At 37.5% G+C, this 19,766-nt stretch overlaps 4 protein-coding genes across 4 annotated transcripts; 3 read left to right on the forward strand and 1 right to left on the reverse strand.

The window, feature by feature from the left end:
* Positions 1-573: 573 nt before the first annotated feature.
* N7482_007961 (uncharacterized protein) lies at positions 574-1,539 on the reverse strand (the record flags this gene model as incomplete). The annotated part of the gene is made up of 1 exon (XM_056690085.1): positions 574-1,539. The coding sequence occupies one exon, from the start codon at positions 1,537-1,539 to the stop codon at positions 574-576; it is 966 nt and encodes a 321-aa protein (XP_056542514.1).
* Positions 1,540-11,735: 10,196 nt separating this feature from the next.
* N7482_007962 (SANT/Myb-like DNA-binding domain-containing protein) lies at positions 11,736-13,011 on the forward strand (the record flags this gene model as incomplete). Its single annotated transcript, XM_056690086.1, has 2 exons — positions 11,736-11,928; positions 11,990-13,011. The coding sequence occupies 2 exons, from the start codon at positions 11,736-11,738 to the stop codon at positions 13,009-13,011; spliced, it is 1,215 nt and encodes a 404-aa protein (XP_056542515.1).
* A 1,616-nt stretch (positions 13,012-14,627) lies between these two features.
* On the forward strand, positions 14,628-16,181 carry N7482_007963 (ankyrin repeat domain-containing protein; the record flags this gene model as incomplete). Its single annotated transcript, XM_056690087.1, has 1 exon — positions 14,628-16,181. One exon carries the CDS (start codon positions 14,628-14,630, stop codon positions 16,179-16,181), a length of 1,554 nt encoding a protein of 517 aa, XP_056542516.1.
* Positions 16,182-18,746: 2,565 nt separating this feature from the next.
* Positions 18,747-19,766, forward strand: N7482_007964 (chitinase 2; the record flags this gene model as incomplete). The annotated part of the gene is made up of 1 exon (XM_056690088.1): positions 18,747-19,766. One exon carries the CDS (start codon positions 18,747-18,749, stop codon positions 19,764-19,766), a length of 1,020 nt encoding a protein of 339 aa, XP_056542517.1.

Consider the following 19,766-nt stretch of genomic DNA (forward strand, 5'->3'; position numbering starts at 1 on the left):
AAAACCTGCTAGGGAATGAAAATATATGTTCTACAAGCTCCGCGTGGTAACATAGGGCAATGTCTGGAGGTCTGTGCCACTAGCGTGGTCCTCATTTTGAAATAGAAAGTAGAAGCTGAGAAATACTAGGATAAACACCATTTTGAATGTTTAGCAAGCTCGATGATCCATAGCCCCAGCTCGCCAAAATTTTGTTTTGGATGACCTTGTCCAAAGGCAGCATTAAAATAGGTTGCCAACGCTAGCTGTCATGAAATGCTTTCATGAGATATAGCTGCCCACCTATCATAAATATTCGCAGAAACTTGCGGCAGTTTGGCAGCGTTCGCGCACCCCGAACTCGCATAGGTCGGAAGCCAACCGTAACACCGCTAATGATCGACGCGCTCTGCGACCACCTATCGGGAAACCGGGGCCTGTACCTCGATAAAGACGTCGTAACTGGGTCATGGCATAAGAGCTTGCGATCGCAATAAAAAGGCATATTGTCAGAAATTCGTCGACACCACATGCAGAAGGGGAACCATTTAGATTTCGTTGTACCTTGGCTATATGAATCTGGTAGTGCATTACTCAAGCATACGCCTTAGTCTGGGCTTCAATCCAATCCCACAACTCCTTTCCCCTGCCTTCCTCTAGTGCTTCGTGGATATCCTTCCTCGGGTTGCGGGCCTGGACTCTCCCCCACGGGATGATGAGCCCGCCCTGCTGCTTCTCTGTGATCTCCGGGCTGAGGCCTGCATATAGCTCGGTATAGCCGCCTAGCTTTGGTGGATGTAGCAGCCTGTTTATGAAGAACATTATGAGTTTGGTCTGGGTGTTGTAGATCTGTGTCTTTAGGTTGCCCGGATTCTGAACCACGCTGATGATGCCGTCTTTGCCATAGCGCTTCCCAGCCTCGTCAGCAACCATCCAGTTTGCCGCCTTGGACATCGCATAGTTGACGTAAGCGTTGTTGGTCCCGCCCTCCTCGATGTCCTTGAGGTTGCAGCCACCCTTCGGGGACAGCTGCTCCATAGCACAGGAGCTGGTCCAAATAATGCGGACGCTATTCTTTGGAGAGGCTACCGCCGCCACCTGCAATTTCGGGAGGAGGAGCTGAGTGAAGAGAAAAGGACCGATGACATTGACTCCCATATGGGCCTCGATTCCCTGCTTGGTCTTAGAACCGACCTTCACAGCCCCAACCCCTGCGTTATTCCATATGATATCGAGGCGCGACTCCTGCTCGGAGAATGTTTTGGCAGCACTTCGGACCACATTGAGGTCGTCGAGGTCGAGATAGAGGAATAGAAGGCGCGTAGAGCCAGATGGGTCCGCAGACACGATGTCCTTGATGGCTTGTTCAGCACGTTCCTTAGAGCGGCTGGCCATGTAGATGACGGCACCGGTAGGGTAGAGCATCTTGATGAGCTCGTACCCAACACCCTGGTTCCCGCCGGTGACGATGAACACGCGCCCCTCTTGGCTGGGGACATCTTTCTCGGTAAAGGTCGGTGGCGGTGGCCAGTACTGGGTCAGCATGGAAGAGAACGCCATTGATATCTGTCTCTGGCTTATATACGTGCAGTGTTTTCCACCTTCACGCCTAATGTTGTATTACGCTTGTAGCGCACCTAGTCGATGCTTAGACTCCTTTTATAACTACGCAAGATTCTATCCCGTAATGATGCCCCCGTAGTGAAGGTTTTATTACGTTCAGCTGAGGAAGTAAATTGCCTTTTCCCTCCAATAGGCTGCTTACTATGGGCTGATTGGGGCAAACATTCCTGAAACGCCTTAGCTTGCTTACTTTTTCACTCTTGTCTCTGGAGGCCTAATCCCTCGGGTGTTCCTGCGGGGGGCCTAGGGTAGAAAGCGGAGTAATGGTCCTAAACACAAAAAAGTAAGACGCGCAGGTCCGTGCGGCTATCGATAATCTCGGAGTCTACCTATAATATATAGCACAATACATCAGACCTAGGCTCTAGATATATATAGTTTAATCCATTTTGCCCTTGGGCCAAGCTTGCCGTTGATTGATTTTCGAAAGCCCGCGTAGAACACGTCATTTTAGTAGATTTTAGTAGGTTTAGCGTGCCAGATAGAGCAGGCGGTATAGCAAAAGGTGGTCTGTAGGGGGGTTGGAGACTTTTGCGGTGCCACTGTAACTAGAAACAGACTGGTGCGTTTCGAATTAGGGTTTGGGCATTAATCCATGGGAGTATGGTGGTATATCTGATTTCGAATATTGCTGTAAACGAAGGCTGTGTGTGATGAGAAGATGTACAATAAGGGAGTGAGAGAAATCTTGCCAGATTGCTAGGATGCGTGAAAGATTCTATCCTATGGGGGTAACTGTAATCAGGCTGATTACAGTTTGGGGTTAAATTTTTAGTATAGGCTTAGGGTTTCCCCACAGGGCAGATTACAGTTAGTTTCAGGGTGCCATTACAGTTAGCTATCCCATAGGGGTAACTGTAATCAGGCTGATTACAGTTTAGGGTTAAATTTTTAGTATAGGCTTAGGGTTTCCCTATAGGGTAGATTACAGTTAGTTTTAGGGTGCTATTATAGTTAGCTTACTATAGTTTTTTTCTATTTAAATTTTTACTAGTTTTAATAGAATAGTTAATTATTAGTTTTCCTAAGTTACAAGGCTATCTAATATTATAGTAAGATAGTTATAGGGATTAAAAAATTTAGGAATTATTTTAATAGGGTACGGTCAGCTACGCTATCACTAGTATTATAAAACCTATCCTATAGGGGTTAGTAGAATAGGGTCGATCCGATTTATTTTATATAGCCCTACTTTTCCGATTTTAGTTTATTCCGATTTAGATTTTATACTCTATTCTATTTAACCTTCCTAGTAAGTGTTACGGGGTCTACTTGCAGGGTAGAGGGCCTGTCGATTAGGTAAGGAGGAACTAGTATAGTCAGATTAAAATAAAGACTGATTCTTAAGGAATCAGAGGAATATAGAAAAGATATAGGACTTTTATACTAGAGTAGTCACTCTAGTATAGAGTAGCGGTAGTATCTCGCTATATTATCGATATATAGTAAGCCGAGGTATACTACCTTCCCGAAGGGGGGTAACTCGGGGCTACTCGGGTAGAAGGTAGGGGTCTTACTAGGGGAGTCGGTATATTAGATACTAGGCTACGTAATCTCGCTCGAGTAGGGGTACTTATTTTATAATAATTATATCTTCTCTAGTAACGTATATCCCTAGGCGTACTAAAGATTACGTTATCTAAGATTACCTATATTACTATATATTAAGACTATAGATATTAATAAGGATTATATAGATTAGAGTTAGCGATACTTAACTAAGATTATATATATTAATATATATTAAAGATTAGGTCTAGTAACCGAGATTATATATCTAGGATTATAGGTATTAATAAAGACTATCTAGATTAAAGATTATAATATCTAACTAAGATTATATATATTAATTATATATTAAAGATTAGGTCTAGTAGCCGAGATTATATACCTAGGATTATAGGTATTAATAAAGATTATCTATATTAAAAGCTACGATACCTAACTAAGATTATAGGTATTAATATATACTAAAAATTAGGTCTAGTAACTAAGATTATATATCTAGGATTATAGATATTAATAAAGACTACCTAAATCGAAGGCTACGATACCTAACTAAGATTATATATATTAATAAAAAAGAGTCTTAGTCTTTAAATTAGTATAATTCCCTAAGCTTCCTAGGCTTTCTTTTTTCTTTATTATCTCCCTATCTCCTATCTTATAGTAATTATATTATCCTTTTTTTCTATTACTCCTTTATTTCTATTTATTACGTCCCTATCTACTTTTTACTAAGTAATATCCTCTTACTATATCTCCTAAGATTAAGGCTAAGAGCTATACTATTTTTAATATACTAATTAGGGCTAAAATACTATAGTATATATATTATCTATATACTATAATTAGCTAATATAATCTAACTAGCAATTAGCCGATAGAGATTAACTATATCTTAGATACTATAGTCTCTATCCTATATTACTAATACTACGCTAGGAACTTAATATATATTCCTATAGATTTTACTATATTCTTTTTAGATAATAGTTACTAATAAAATAGGCCTCTACTAGTATTTTAGGCGATACTAGCGATCTAGGCTTTCTATTAGATTAGGCTAAGCGCTTTTAGACTAATAATAAGGTTAATAATAGTAAAGAGGACTTCCCCTAGACTACTAGTATTTAGTAAGAGGTAGCTAATACTATAATAGATCTATATTAATCTTTTAATAGTATAAAGACTATTTACTAGGCTTATTACTCCTAGACTAGTACTAAATCCGAGAATAAAGTAAGTCTAGCTACTATATAGGTTTCTATAGTATTTAGCTAATAGTTTAGTAGAAAAATACTATAGCCTATAAGACTTTTATTATAGCCTACTATACTAAACTCGCTAATATCCTTCCTCTTTTATTAGGTACCTCCGAGGCCTTTTAGTATAACTTCTATTCTAAGAAGCTACTTAGGTTCCTATCTAGTAATAAAGGCTATATAACCTAGTCTTAGGGGAAACTAGCCTTCTTTAGCTATATTTAGTCGGCGATTTATAAGTATTTCGAGGATAAAAAAAAAAGAAGAAAGAGGCTTAGCTATTTATTAATACTATAAATACTAAGTTCCTAGTAATTTTACCTTATATTTAAATAGGCTAGTCTAGGTAGATTTCTTTTTAGGGGTCTTTAGAGGTTTTTAGTATAAATGCCTATAGTTTCGATAGAGAGTAGATAGCTTATAGTTTAATAATACTAATAGAATATATATTTATCTCTTAACTTTTTACTTTCTAAATTATTTAATAAGATCTTATATATTTCCTATATTATTTTAGGGTACCTATTAGTTATATTTAGATAGCTAGTCTTTTTATTTAACTAGGAAGTAGATTTCTCTTTTAATAATATACTTATTATAGATTTCTTCTATTTTATATTTATTATTACTCTCGAGTTCTAGTATCGGTATTATTTTATTAATATTTCTTTTATATTTCTTCTATAGTTCTAGATAGGAAATATAGAAGATATTATAGATATAATTATATTAGTAAGATAGGCTTAGATAGTAAGTCTATTTTCCTATAATCTTAATAATTCTAAAAAGGCCGATAAAGTATAGAGTAAGCTTTCGGTTTATTTTTAACCTAAGGTTCTTTATAAAGAGTCTAACTAAGTCCTTCTTTTTAAGCTATAGAGGTTTATACTTACGATTATAGTTTTTTACTATAGATTCTATTACTTTTCGCCAATATTTATATAGTTCTTAGCGGATTTTTTCTAGTTTCTCGATTCTTACTAATATAGCTAGGACCTCTCTCTATATAGTATCGGCCTCGATATAGCTATAAAAGTTAGGCGAGTAGCCTAGTAGGGCTTAGAAAAGTAAGTAACTAGTAGTTATATTTATTATATTATTATAGGCGAATTCGGCTAATTTTAGTAGCTTTAGCTATATAATTTATTTTTTATCGATAAAGTAGCGAAGGTAATATTTAAAGATTTAGTTAATCCGCTCTATTTAGCTATTAGTTTATAGATAGAATACTATTAATAATCTTAAGTAGATATAGGAGATATAGTAGAGTTATAACTAGAACCTACTAGTAAATAGTAAGCTATAATCTAATATAATATCTTCTAGCGGTCTAAAATAAAGTTTAATTTCTATATAGAATAACTTAGCTAGTTCTCTAGTAATAATCGCTATAGAGATAGGTAAGAATATTAACTATTTCGTAAATTAATTAATAATAACTAATATTATATTAATAACTTTATCTTAAAAGGTTATAGGTAGTAGACCTATAATAAAGTCTATAGATAGTTTAATAAATAGTCTTTTAGATATTAGTAATAGTTCTAGTTAATTATATAGCTTATATCTCTTTATTACTATATTTTAGTAGATTTAGTAATACTCTATATATTTAGCGATATCTCTATTAAGATTTATCTAGTAATACTTTCTTTTAATTAGCTCGGAAGTTCTTATTTATCTAAAATATCTAGTAAGAGGGTTATTATAATAAATATTTAATAATTTTTATTATAGATTATCTCTAACTAAGATATATAAATAGTTTTTATATTAGATAAGGCTATCTAGGCTAATACTCTAGTTTTTAAACCTTAGTATTGCCTATTCTATAGTAGCTTTTTAACACTAAGTCTCTAGGTCTTCCTCCTAGAGGTACCTAATAAGTATTTTAAGGTTATTACTAGCTTTAGCTAGGTATAGTTATTTATCTATATATATAGCCTAAACTTTAGTAAGAGAGACTAGCCTTATATAGCCTAGTTCTTCCTAATTAGTAATATCTTCCGATTCTTTATTAGTTTCCTATAGGAACTATAGTAGGATACTCCTATCTCTAGAAGTCTTTACCTCTTTTTTTATAAAAATTATAGCTTTTCTTCTAGAAGCCTCTCTTTTCTTAAGGGTTATAGCTATATGGCCTTTCTTTTTAAAAAAGGTTTTAGCTAATATTAGGTCCCTAATAGTTAATATTTATACTATAGTAGATTATTTATCTAATATCTATATATTAGTAGGGTTTCTTTAGGTTACTATAGTAGATTATTAGTTTAACGTTAGTATATTAGTAATAATCTATTACTATAAAGGTAATAGGAGGTTAATTTTATTTTTATTAGCTAATTTAGGTCCTTAATATCTTAATAGGCTATTAGTAGGATTTATCTTTCTAACTCGATATTTTATAATAAAATCGAAAGGTATAAGTAGTATATACTATCTAGCTTATCGGCTATTTAGTTTTAGTTATTTTATAAATACTTAGAGGTTTAAATAGTTAGATAGTATTTTAATAGTATATATACTTCCCTCTAGGTAGTATCGCTAGTATTTAAATAAATAAATAATAGTAAATAGCTTTTAATCTAGTATTCTATATAGGATCTCTACTCCTAAGAACTTCCTCGACTAGAATATTACTAGATAATAGACTTTATATTAGTTAGGTTATAATAGGATACTAACTATTATATATAGTAATATATTAGTTTCTAAACGAATAGGTTTTATTAGATTAAAGTATTAGAGAAAGGGAGGTAATTAAAATATAGCGATAAGCTAGTAAAATATTACTATCTTTTCTATATTTAGATAGTAAATGCCTAGTTTCTTCCTATTTTTATTTCTTTTTAGAAAAAATATAAGTAGTAAAGTAATTTCTAAATAGTTCTAGATAAATTATTAGTAAAAGTTATAGAAATCTAGGAATACCTATATATCTTAGTAAATCTTAGGGATTATCTATAAAGTAATATTAGTTACTTAGTAAAGGTCTATCGAGATACTTTTTTAGGAGATAATAGATCTAAGGAATTTAACCTAGTTTTAGTAAAATATATACTTACTAGGTTTAGTATAGAGGTCTATCTTATATATTTATCCTAAGACCTAGTAAAAGTAGTTTATATCTAAACTTTAATCTATTAAAAAGACTAAGATATTATTAAGATATACTATTATAAAGATATCGAGTATATTATAAAATACTATATAGATATAATTTTAGAAGATTATAGGTATATTAGTTAGCCTAAAAGATATAACTATATATTTAAAATAGCTATAGTATATTTAGAAGGTAGTTTTCTACTTATCTCTTTCTTTAATATATATTTAATAGTATATATCTTAGATATTAATCTTACTAAATACTATAGCTCCCGAAAGCTAGTTAAGAATCTCTAAAATTAAAGATAAAGGATACTAATTTTTTATAGAAACTTTATTAAAACCTCGATAGTCTATATAGAGATAGAGACTACTATCTTTCTTTAGTATAAATAAAATTAGAGTATTAGTAAGGCTCTTTAATAGGCGAATTCGGCTATTAGTAAGGTTTTTATTAATATATCTCTATAGCTCTTAGAGCTCTTTTTAGGATAAAAGATAGATAGGGCTATATAGAGATAATTCGCCTAAGAGAAGATTAATAGAGTAGTTAGTAGATTTAGATAATAAGAGGAGTTTTAAGTTTTTATTAGAGAATATATCTTAAAATACTTATAATTTAGTAAGTAGTTAGGTAGGATTTATAGGCTCTTTAAATTCTTTATCCCTAGGAATCTAAACTTCTTTAAATATTTTTACTATAGCGAAAATATATATATAGTTCTTATAGGCTTTTATAAATTAGTAAGGGATAAGGATTTCTATAGTAATAGTTTTAAACTACTAGCGTTAATCTACTATAGAAAAGTAGATATAGAGATTATATAATATAGATATAGAGAGAAGGATTAGGCTTCTTTCTAGGCGAGGATCTTTATTAATAGCTATATAAGGTCTTATTATTACTTATATTACTCTATATAAGTCTATAGCCTAAATAGGGACTTCCTAGACGCTATAGGTAGGGATTTCTTATTAGTTAATAATAGATATAAAAAGTTTAGTTAATTTTATCTAGCTTAGGTAATATTTCTTAATAAAGTTATAGCTAACTATATCTATCTCTATATTACTATTAAGATCTATATATATCTTAATAGTATCTTATATAGTTATTAGGACGTAGAACTAAGTATTTACTCCTATTATAGGATATAGAGTTAGTATTATAGGATTTATACTAACTTAGCTATTTTTCTCTATATAAATATTTTTTTTTAGATAGTAGATTAGATAGTTATAGTATTTTTAAAATAGTTAAAAGAGAGATATTTCTTACTATTATATTTAAAATATTAGAGCTATATCCTTTCTTTCTAATAGGGTTTAGGGCTTTTTTTAATAACTTATTATTAGTTAGAGTCTAGTTATTTTTATTATCTTAATAATATAAGTATCTCTAGGAGTAATCCTCTCTAGTATTATTAGCCTTTTATTTATAATTAGACTATCGGATCTTTTAGTAATAATAGGTAATATTAATTATATCTTCTCTTATTTCTAGTAGGTAAAAGATATATAGTTAAATATAGGGTTAAAGATTAAATTATAGTTTAGTAAAGAAAATAAAAGAGTACTCTTTTTTAGTTTAGTATAGGAAATATTACTCTAAAATATCGAGATAGATATAGAATTCTTTTAGGTCTTTATCGAAATATTAGTAGGTCTATTCTATCTAGATTATTATTTCTATCTTAAGACTAGTAGTATTCTAAATAAAGATTAAGGTCTATACTTTAAAATAAGGCTAGTCTTTTTTAGGGTTTTAGTTAGTATTTAGTAGCTTTTTCTCTATATATTTATACTATCTTTACCGATAGACTATTTCTATATAATTAACTAAATAGATAATCTTTTTTTTATTAGTTTTATATTTCTTCGGGGCCTTTTTAAAAGATTATTAGAGGTCTAGGAGCTACTTTTATTATTTCTAGAGGGTATAGTTAAGTTTAAAGATTAGAATATTCTTAAACTTAATTTTAGGCTTATTTTTCTTAGAAGATAAGTAAGTATATTAGTAATAATATAATTAGGGTTTAGGTATATTTTTTAGATTAAGCTTAGCTTTAAGGGTAGTTATTTTATTTTATAGGCTTTTTAGTTTTTCTAGTTTTTAGATCTTTTTTTAAATAGCTCGGATATTTATATCTAGCTTAGTATCTATAATTAAAAGGATTTCTTCTAAGATAGGACTTAGTAAGTTATTAGTAGATACTAAAAGATTTAGTTTAATATCGGTAATAATACTAGAGTAGTTTCTTAGTACTATAATTCCTTAAGTAATTAAAGAAAAAGAATTAGAATTATTATAGGGTCTACTTATAGGATAAAAGGCCTATCGATTAGGTAAGGAGGAACTAGTATAGTTAGATTAAAATAAAGACTAATTCTTAAGGAATTAAAGGAATATAGAAAAGATATAGGACATTTATACTAGAGTAGTTACTCTAGTATAGAGTAGCGATAGTATCTTACTATATTATCGGTATATAGTAAGCCGAGGTATACTACCTTCCCGAAGCGGGGTAACTCGGGGCTACTTAGGTAGAAGGTAGGGGTCTTACTAGGGGAGTCGGTATATTAGATACTAGGCTACGTAATCTCGCTTAAGTAGAGGTACTTATTTCGTAATAGTAAGCTATAGGCTTTAGATTTTAGTAGTTTAGAGAGTTAGTAGTATTATATAGAATAGTATAAGCTAATAGGAATTAGTATTAAATTAAGGTTATAGTAAGGTTTTAAAAATAGGAAATATTTTTAATAGGGTATAATTATAGGAGTAACTACCTATAAAATATAACTGGTAGAAATATATATTCTACTATCTATAGAGTACTACTACCTATAAAATAGGGAAATATTTACTTCTTAGTTTAAAAGTATTATAACTAAATAGAACTCGATAAACATAACGTTTAAGGTAATATATATATTAAATTAGTAGTATTAAAATTATAGGGAGGGTAGAAAAGATAGTTTAGATTTCTAGGGCTCTATATAGAGGCTCTATATTATAGTATAGATACTATATATTAACCTTCTAAATTATCTAATCTAGATAATTATAGATACTAGATAGATTCTATAGTATATCCTAGAATATAGGATATTATATATACTAGTTTAACTAGTATAGTTATAATAAAGATATTCTTTAGTATACTAAACTATATTTAATTTTCCTATATATAAATCTAGGTAATTTACTTATCTAGTAGTCTATTTAATTTACTTATTTAGTAATCTATTCGATTTACTTATCTAGTAATAAAGGTGACGGTAACACTGCCGCCTCGGGAAGCGATCGGCTCCCGGAGCCCAACCTGAGTTAGTCCCCCCGCCGCCCTGAGCTGCTCCCTGAGCGACCCTAAGCGACCCTGAGCGACCCTGAGTACTCCCGGAGCACTCCCGGAGCACTCCCGGAGCTACTCCCTGAGCACCCTGATCCCTCACCCTGGATGCTCCGGCTGGCCCACAAAACGCTTCTTTTTGGTTTCACGTCCTCCGATGATAAGCGCTTTGCTGCCTGCGGTCGCTCCTAGGAGCCCAAGCAAATATATGACCTAATTGTGCGCGGTAGATGTTCTCCAGCGCTTGCTACTCGACTTTTTAGCTTATTGACCATAATCCTCCATATCGCAGCAGAAACGAATTCCTACAATACACTCTCCGAAGAATTTTTTCAACATGGACATGTATGCGTTTCTTGACGGAGTGTTAAAACAGGGAATTTGGTTGCTGTCTTTGGCTCTATCCTATGGATTGGTTCAGCCGCAGGAACAGTATCCATTCCTTTAGCCTAGCACAAGTTCCTTGACCCTAGGCCATTATCCACTCACATGAAGAAGCTTGGAAAACGTTCATAACCTATCAAATTCTACTTACTGTCCAATCGCTAATCACGCTATCATGTCAGGCGTGAGTTCCTAGGAGCACCTCCTTTTGCTGGTATAGCCCAGGCTAGCGCGGCACTCAATTGGTTACGACAGCTTGCAGTGGATTAAATTCAGGGATCTGTTGTCTGGACTCTCGTCCTTAGCTGTAGCCACTTACAACTCGTGCAGAGGCCGATTCCTTGATGACATCGGTTCATTGGGATCTGGACCTTGAAAAGCACGATGGTACAAATAGTTATAAGAAGCCAGGGGTATTCCCTTCCAAATTTATGAAATCCCATCTTCATTTACAATCTACATCCTCGCGCCCCTAGTTCCCCGGCTGAACAGCTCCTTGATCAAATCGTTCAAATCTCCTGTCATCATGGTGACGCTAAATCAGCAAAAATTTTGGCAACCGACCACAGGAATCTCGAGAGAATGTTCGGATAATGGTCCTCAACATGACTCTTCTCGAGCGTCAGGACAATCCATTACTCACGTAGAAAGATGTGAGGCAAATGGCTATGTGCCGTGGAAAAGCAGACCACATGACGGGAATGAATTGGGAGACTTTGGTATGTAGGATTATTTCAGCATCCGATTTTCACTTGAGGCGACCTAATGTAATCACCTTAGTGTCACAAAATCGCCAGTCTGCCGAGGAGACTATACACGAAACGTCTGCTCGCGATACACCAGCCGCTGATACCAACTCTGATTATCCTGATTACCCCGAGGAGGTCGCACTCTATCCTTCCTCTCGAGTTAGCAGTAGCCCTTCCGTCACTGGTCTGGATGGCCCTGGGACGTCAAGGGTCTTCGATGTATTTCAGGACGACCCAGCCGAACAAGAATGCGAAAATGTGCATGAGCGGTCTAGTTCAAAAGGCAAGAAGCGAGCCCTAGAGAGACCAGATTCTCCACGGAAACGACCCCAGACCCGCTATTTGAACACCGCAGATCCGGAACTTGAACCGACAAGAAGAAGATGCAGTCGAAGAGATGAACGCCCATTCCAAGACGAAGAAAGTCATTCGCAAAAGCATTCCAGCATTAGGGACTCAATACGATACTTGAAACACTTCTATGGTTTGGCCAGCGCTGAAGCTCAATTCTCAGATGATTTGGTCGATGGCGGTGTCTACAGGGAAAGTCTCGTCGTGGTTCAGAACGCAATCAAATTTCTCCAACACTCATACGGCATTATTGCAACAAGCAATCTGTTAACGACTGAGACCGAGAACGATATATCCAAAACAAGGCGACGTTACTCAGCGACAAGTAAGAAGTGGGAGGCCGAAGATGATCATCTGCTGTCAGAACTGAGGGATGACCAAAAGCTGGGGTGGACGTCTATCTTTCGCTACTTTCCCAAACGGAGCCCGTCGGCAGTAAGGCAGCGCCATTCCATCATTCGCTCCAGAATGAGCGATAGCCCCTCAAGTAAAGAAAACGATCCGAAAAGCTCTCGCCAGCCAGTCAAATCCTCATCAGACATCCGAAAAAGTCACAGGTTGAGTCGGCGCTCTGAGATTGGGGAAAAGAGCAGCAGAATTGAACGACAGCCAAGATACCTCACGCGCTCAAGGAAAGGTTCTCCGAGCACGCCAAACTCAGCTTTCATCGACCCACGGCTTCGCAATCTTGGAAATGCCTAAGGATCAAGCTTTAATATGAGCACACACCAATTACGGAAGGCAAAATCAGTTTAGAAGCTTCTAAGCCACCATCTTTAGGCAGCAAGTTGAGAGCCCATATTGGAATATGCTCTTCCCAAATAACAACGCAAGTCTCATACGCAAAAGTAATGAAGAGGATACAGCCGCTGCTTTACTAGCAAGCATTTCCTGCCAAACCAAAAACAAGATTAAAACAGGTAAAATACCTAATGAAACTTTGTCCCTTCCCCTCCAAAGTGCCATTCGCTTTTACGTCAGTCTGCCACAAGCGAATGGCCACCCAATCTAGAAATATTCCGCCGGCCTGGACCATTCCTCACGAAAGAACTAGTTGTATCATTATCAAATTATTGTGACTCTTCCTGGAGCCTTGAATCGATAGCACGACTGCCCACCTGGTCTCTTCCTTGACTCGCCAGATCTTGTCAGGTCGATCCCGAAGCCTGAACGAGGCTCACTGAACAAGACAACAGAGTCTCGTTCGTTATCACTGTCAGCTGAGGACGAAAAATTGCCTTACATCTTTTCGACTTTTGGGCCCATTACACTCAACCTCGCCTATCCAACCTGAATGTGGTTTTGGTTTGATTTGGGGAATAACTGTGGCGTTTATTGAGATCTCTCGTACATTACGCTGCGGTAGGGAACTGCACAAATTTGCTTCTATATCTTCTGGAAAGTAAGCCGAATGTGGATTCCGGGACCAGTGGGGGCGGACGCCACTCCCCTTGAGCTACTGAATACTGCTCATTGGCTGTTGTAAAGATTCTATCGGCGCGAGGGGCAAATATTAATGCATCAGATTATGAGAGTGGCACACCTTTGACATGGCTTTTACACGCCGCAGACCCAGAAAATAAAATCTTAGCATTCACCGACTAACCTAAAAGAGATGGGTGTGAAGGAAGTCAAATTGGAGGGTATCAAATCGGTCTGGATTTGGATGTTGCCTGATACGTGCTTACTTTGATACGCTCGTCCTCGCATTTAAAGCTCCCGACGGCATGGATCTGATCTGTTTCAAGAATAGTACATGTATGTACATCAGATGATGAGCATACCACAAGCATGCCTATTCTTCCTGGGAGCAGTGCTTATCGTTCCTGGGAGCAATGCTTATCGTTCCTGGGAGCAGTAGCTATCGTTCCTGGGACTGAATTTATCCCTATTTATTGAAGTGACATAATAACTCTACAACCAGCTTATAAGAGCTGACTTCATGGCGCATTTCGATTCCAGATTTAGTGCCACCAAGAGTTTAGGGTGCTAAACATAAAACAGCAACCCATTTTCTTCTGTTTCTCAGCTGTCGATATAAGTCAATGTGAGTATTCCCCGTGCCCATTATCTGCCGCATTTTTCGTGTATAAGCTAATATACGATAGATGGTTCTCCTTGATGATTTACCAACAGAAGTTCTTCTTTGCATCGCAGACCGAGTCGACAAAGCCAAGGATTTACTTGCGCTATCGTGTCTTACTAGGGCAAGAAAAGATCTTTTTCTTCACCAGCTGTACAAATTCAACGTACAACATCAAAACAGCTCGGCATTGCTTTGGGGTGTTTGCAAAGGTGATTCAGAATTTGTGAAAAAGATGTTGTGCAATTACCATGCAGAAACCAACACAACAGATAATAAATCTCGTACACCCATCTTTCATGCCATTCGCGCTGAGAACGAGACAATTATTCGCCTGCTCCTCTCCGACAAGAGAACAGATATTAATTGGCAAGATCAAGATAAGCAAACTCCACTGTTATATGCCATTAGCAGGAACCTTTTGTCTACAGTCTCACTTCTGTTGGATTTTAAGCCGTGTCTGGATAAAGAGGATGGCGAGCAGCGCTCTGCAATCTGGTATGCCATTGCACATTGCGATGAGAACCTCGTGCAAGCCCTTCTGCAAAGAGGCAGTGATGTACAAAGGCAAGGCTCTAAAAGATTTTCGCCAATCAGTCTTGCTATTGCCAAGAAGAATAGGAAAATAACCCGGATGCTACTCCGCCATTCAGATCCTAGCACAGGAAAGTCTTTACTTGAAGATGGCAATGTCAGAGAAAGTCTCCTCCACCGGGCTGTAAAGGCAGACCTCAAAGATATCATCCTGCTACTGGTTGCCCATGGTGCAAATCCGAATATCAGGAATGAGTATCACGAGACTTTGTTGCATCAAGCCGCAGGAAAGGGTGACAGGAACATGGCCCAACAGCTGCTTGTCTATAAAAAGACATCCGTCGACGCGAGAGACAGTTACGGTCGCACCGCCTTGCATATTGCAGCAGAATACGGCCACAAGTCGATTACGGGGCTGCTCTTGACCCGTGATGATGTGGATATCAATGCCCTAGACGTTAATGGGGCAACAGCACTCTGCTTAGCTGTGCAGAATGGGAATACTGCCATAGCCTTGCAAATTCTCGCAGAGGATAATGTGAAAATCAACGTGGCAGGTCGAGATGGCAGGACCGCTCTTCATTCTGCGACAGTGATGGGGAATATACCCATCATAGCTGTCCTTCTCGCCAAGGATGATCTAGATCCCAATATGCTTGATGAAGAAAAATGGGCGCCTGTCACCTATGCTGCTTCTCAAGGAGATTTACGCATGGTGGAACTATTTCTCGGAAGAGCAGACATAGAAGTTAACGTGCAAGGAGCCCCTCCACTGTTCCGTGCTGCCATCGAGGGCCATCTAGACGTTTTACGTCGATTACTTTGCTTTGATACCATCAATATCAACCAGACGTACCGGGATGAGTCGCCTCTCTGTGCTGCCTCTGCGATGGGACACCTTGAAGTTACGAAACTCCTGCTGAGACACACACCCCCACCCAACATCAACTTCAAAACCTACATGGGACGCACTGCGCTTTCCTTGGCAGCTTCCGGTGGGCACTCGCATATTGTAGGTCTCTTGCTTCAAGAAGAAAGACTGGATGTTGCTGCTACTGATACCTTCAAGGAGACGGCATTATGCCATGCAGCTCGGAATGGGCATGAGCAGGTCGTCATGCATCTCTACAAGGACCCTCGGGCACGAAATGGTAGTGATGTGCAAAGAGCCATTGAAGCAGCTTCGAGCCTCAAAATTGCGCTTTATCTGCAAGCTCATGTAAATGAGCAAGGCAGCTTTTGCGCTAGGCCTTGACTTGGCCTAAAGGTAGAGGGGCATTTGACTTGTCGAAGAAAGTTATTTTTTGTATATACTTAACCAACAAGCGCATCTAATTACAGGATCGCTCGAAACCATTTTTACCTCTTTATTCGGAACTTTACCTTGCATTGCATATACCATTTAAAGTTACCCTGATCCGCTGTCTGGCGGTATTTCCTCGCAATCTTAGATAAACGAATCAAACAATAGTCCTTGTATTGTACTGTATGAGCGATTTGTTTTCTAGAATTAACCTATCGCGAAAGTTCAAACAATGCAGTCGATGGTCTGGCCACGTCTCCAGCTTGCATTCCAGCGTCCATTCATCCCAGCCTACGTGTTAATATTCATTGTCACAAAGCAGATAGATAAAATCATCATGGCCTCCTTAAAAGCCTTCTGTAGAGAAAGCATGGATTCCACCTTCAAGGGTGGCCATTGAAGCATCGTCATAAAAGTCACCCCGCGAGTTGATGCCAGCACCCTTGTCCGATAGAACGTTGCTCCCGGAATCCTGCATCTTGCCTCCAAGAGCCACTGGCTTCCTTATATGTTCTGTTAGTTTGCGACTCCCTGAGAAACTATTAGATACCCCTAACAAGTCTTCTGCTGTATAGATACGAAAGTCCTTGTGACTTTACCCACACTACTCGATGAATGTCCATGAAAACTATATGTATTGCACAGAAAATATATGAACGGCTCCCAATAACTGAATCTACCTATTCTTAATTTTTTCCGGTCGCTATTGTCAAGTCATGATTTCGGAATTTCCGTGCCCTCTTTTGGTACCTTGCTTCCTTGATTCGTATCTTCAAGATTGATTGCTTTATTTCTCTCGTCGCAATGCTTTTCATATTGCAAAGCAAGCTCATCTGTCGTTCTGTGGATTGGCACGGGGTGATTTGCGTTCTCGTTTAATTAGCGACTGAACTTATAGCACTCAGGTTACTTTCATTCAGACCTACCAGCTGGCTCTCTGATAGCGGCCACCCTTCTGTCTTGGAGGTCAAGGTGAATATTTTGCCGGTCTTGCCCATTCGAACAATGATCTGAATATCAACATCGCATTCTCTGGAGTATTGGGTAGCCCTCTTGAAAAGACTTTCTTTTCTCCTGTACAATTTCTGATAATTTCTTCTCGCGATTTTAGTCTTGAAGATATGCTGATCGGCTGACATGAGGGGGTAAATATTTGATGGCAATGAGTTTTATCAAAATATTCGATTTGAGTTTTTAGTAGCTCTGAGCACGCGAGAATGAGCGGCACTTAAATTCCCCGATGCTGATTCTTATTGAAGTTGGATCTAATTTTATTAATTCCAGTCTTTGTTTGAATTATCGTTGATAAACTTTTATGCCATACGCCCAGCCTATTTCTTCACCACTGTCGTTAGAGTTTTATAAAAAGCGTTTGTACGAAGCGGGAGTCAATATTTTGAGGGGAGTGAAGACCCACTCAGGGGTCTGGGTGAAATTTCATTCTTTTTGGCCAGATTGCGTTAGAACCTGATGCGATAACAAACTTCTGTTCAACAATATACACGCATATGTCCCAATATTTGTAGGTCAGTCTAGTTTTCTTGAGTGATAATAACTTACCCAGCCAGCTCTGAACTGATGTCCCATATCGTAATTCGGTGATTCAGCTCCCATTAAGTAAAAACATGAATTGCAAATGATGAAAGTGTACTTCTTTTTTCAATTCAGGCTACCAACTGTAGACTGCTGTGGGATAGCTAGGCTAGCTATTTGTTCACGGGTACTCGACGACGTAAGAATTGGTGAGGGGTTGCGGTGAATCGACCGGTTATGAAACCGTTTCATTTTGTTTGTTACGCAGTAACACTTGACAGCACAGCCACATAATCGCACAGCCACCCGTGGTTTTACAGTTCGGAACACCGTATGGTAACATAATGACACAGCGTTTCCAGTCAATACATCTGTATCTTACCACTAAGAGCATGCCTACCTCTCATTATTCGTACGTTGTACTTGCACTTTAAGAAACGAAACTGTCTTGCCATGATCATGAAGATACATCATGATATATCATGGTGAGAAAACTGCAATAATGAACAAGTGCCTAGACTTTAGACTCTTACACAATAGCAGTACATACGAGCGATTGATTTCGCTCATCCCAACCCGGCATCGAGTTCAGTGGACTAAGATCTTGTGGTCAGCGGAACGTTGGTTGTATTCATGTGCAGATGGAGAGAAGAGTGGTAGATGTATGATAGGAAAGTGTTGATTCGATAACCGCTGAAATATTTCTTTTACTTTCAATGCTGTAAAAACTTGTATATAGTTGAGGGACTGAAAGCCCTCTGTAATCCGCTATACAGCAACGATTATACCGTGTGGCGACCGTCTTCATAATGGCCGATAAAACTATCTCACTTGGAGTCAATGGGATTTTACGTCAATAAGATCTTAGAGCAGCTCATCCTAGATGAATAGAGTTTCAGTTTCGTTGAATTTATTTGACGTGCAATAAACAACCAATAAACAACCTCGACTATATCAACCAGGGCCTTCCTCAAGCTCACAAGGATGGGTGGCGTAACGCATTCTCTCGTTTTATTCACAAGCCTGCTTCTTCTTGGTATCATCGTTTCAGCAGTGCCAATAGAGGGCGATGATGAAGTTCATTCATCTCATTTTCTAAACGTGATATACTGGGGACAGAATGGGGGAAACACTATTGAGGACAATGATCTATCTATGTACTGTGTACCAACAGCTGGTATCGATATCATAGTACTAGCGTTTCTCTATGGGTATGGCAATGGAAATACGATTGCATCGGGTACGATTGGGCAGTCGTGCTCGATATTGCCGAACGGAGAGTCTGTTCAATGCGAGAATCTGGCTGCTGCAATCAAGAAATGCCAAGAAAATGGAGTCAAAGTTCTTCTCTCGCTTGGTGGTGCGATGGGAGCATACTCTCTTTCGTCACAGCAGGAGGCTGGAGCTATTGGTCAGCATCTCTGGGACGCATATGGAAATACGAAAAATGATTTCGTACATCGACCCTTTGGAGCAACTTTTGTCAATGGCTGGGACTTCGATATCGAGGCCTCACGCGGTAATGAGTTCTACCAACATCTTATCTGCACTTTGCGCTCTAACTTCAATTCCGATCTTTCGAATGAATATTACATTACTGGGGCACCACAATGTCCTATCCCTGAACCAAATATGCAACATATTATCACGAATAGTCAGTTCGACTATCTTTGGGTGCAGTTCTACAACAATCCTAGCTGCTCAGTTAATGGTGCCATCAATTTTGAGTCTTGGGTGACTAACATCGCTGGAACCGCATCTGCCGATGCCAAAATATTGATCGGTTTACCAGCCTCCCCTTATGCAGCCACAGGAACATACGATGGAGCGCAGTATTATCTTCAACCAAACGCACTTGCGACCTTACTCCGCGAATATGTTGGCCACTCTGCATTAGGTGGAGTTATGTTGTGGTCTGCTGGATTTTCTGAGTACAATATTGACAACGGCTGTAACTATGCTCAGCAAGTCCGTAAAATACTCAACTCAGGATCGCCATGCTAG

The sequence above is a fragment of the Penicillium canariense genome (genome assembly GCF_028826845.1).
Source record: "Penicillium canariense strain IBT 26290 chromosome Unknown utg000004l_segment0_segment0, whole genome shotgun sequence".
NCBI lineage: Eukaryota > Fungi > Ascomycota > Eurotiomycetes > Eurotiales > Aspergillaceae > Penicillium > Penicillium canariense.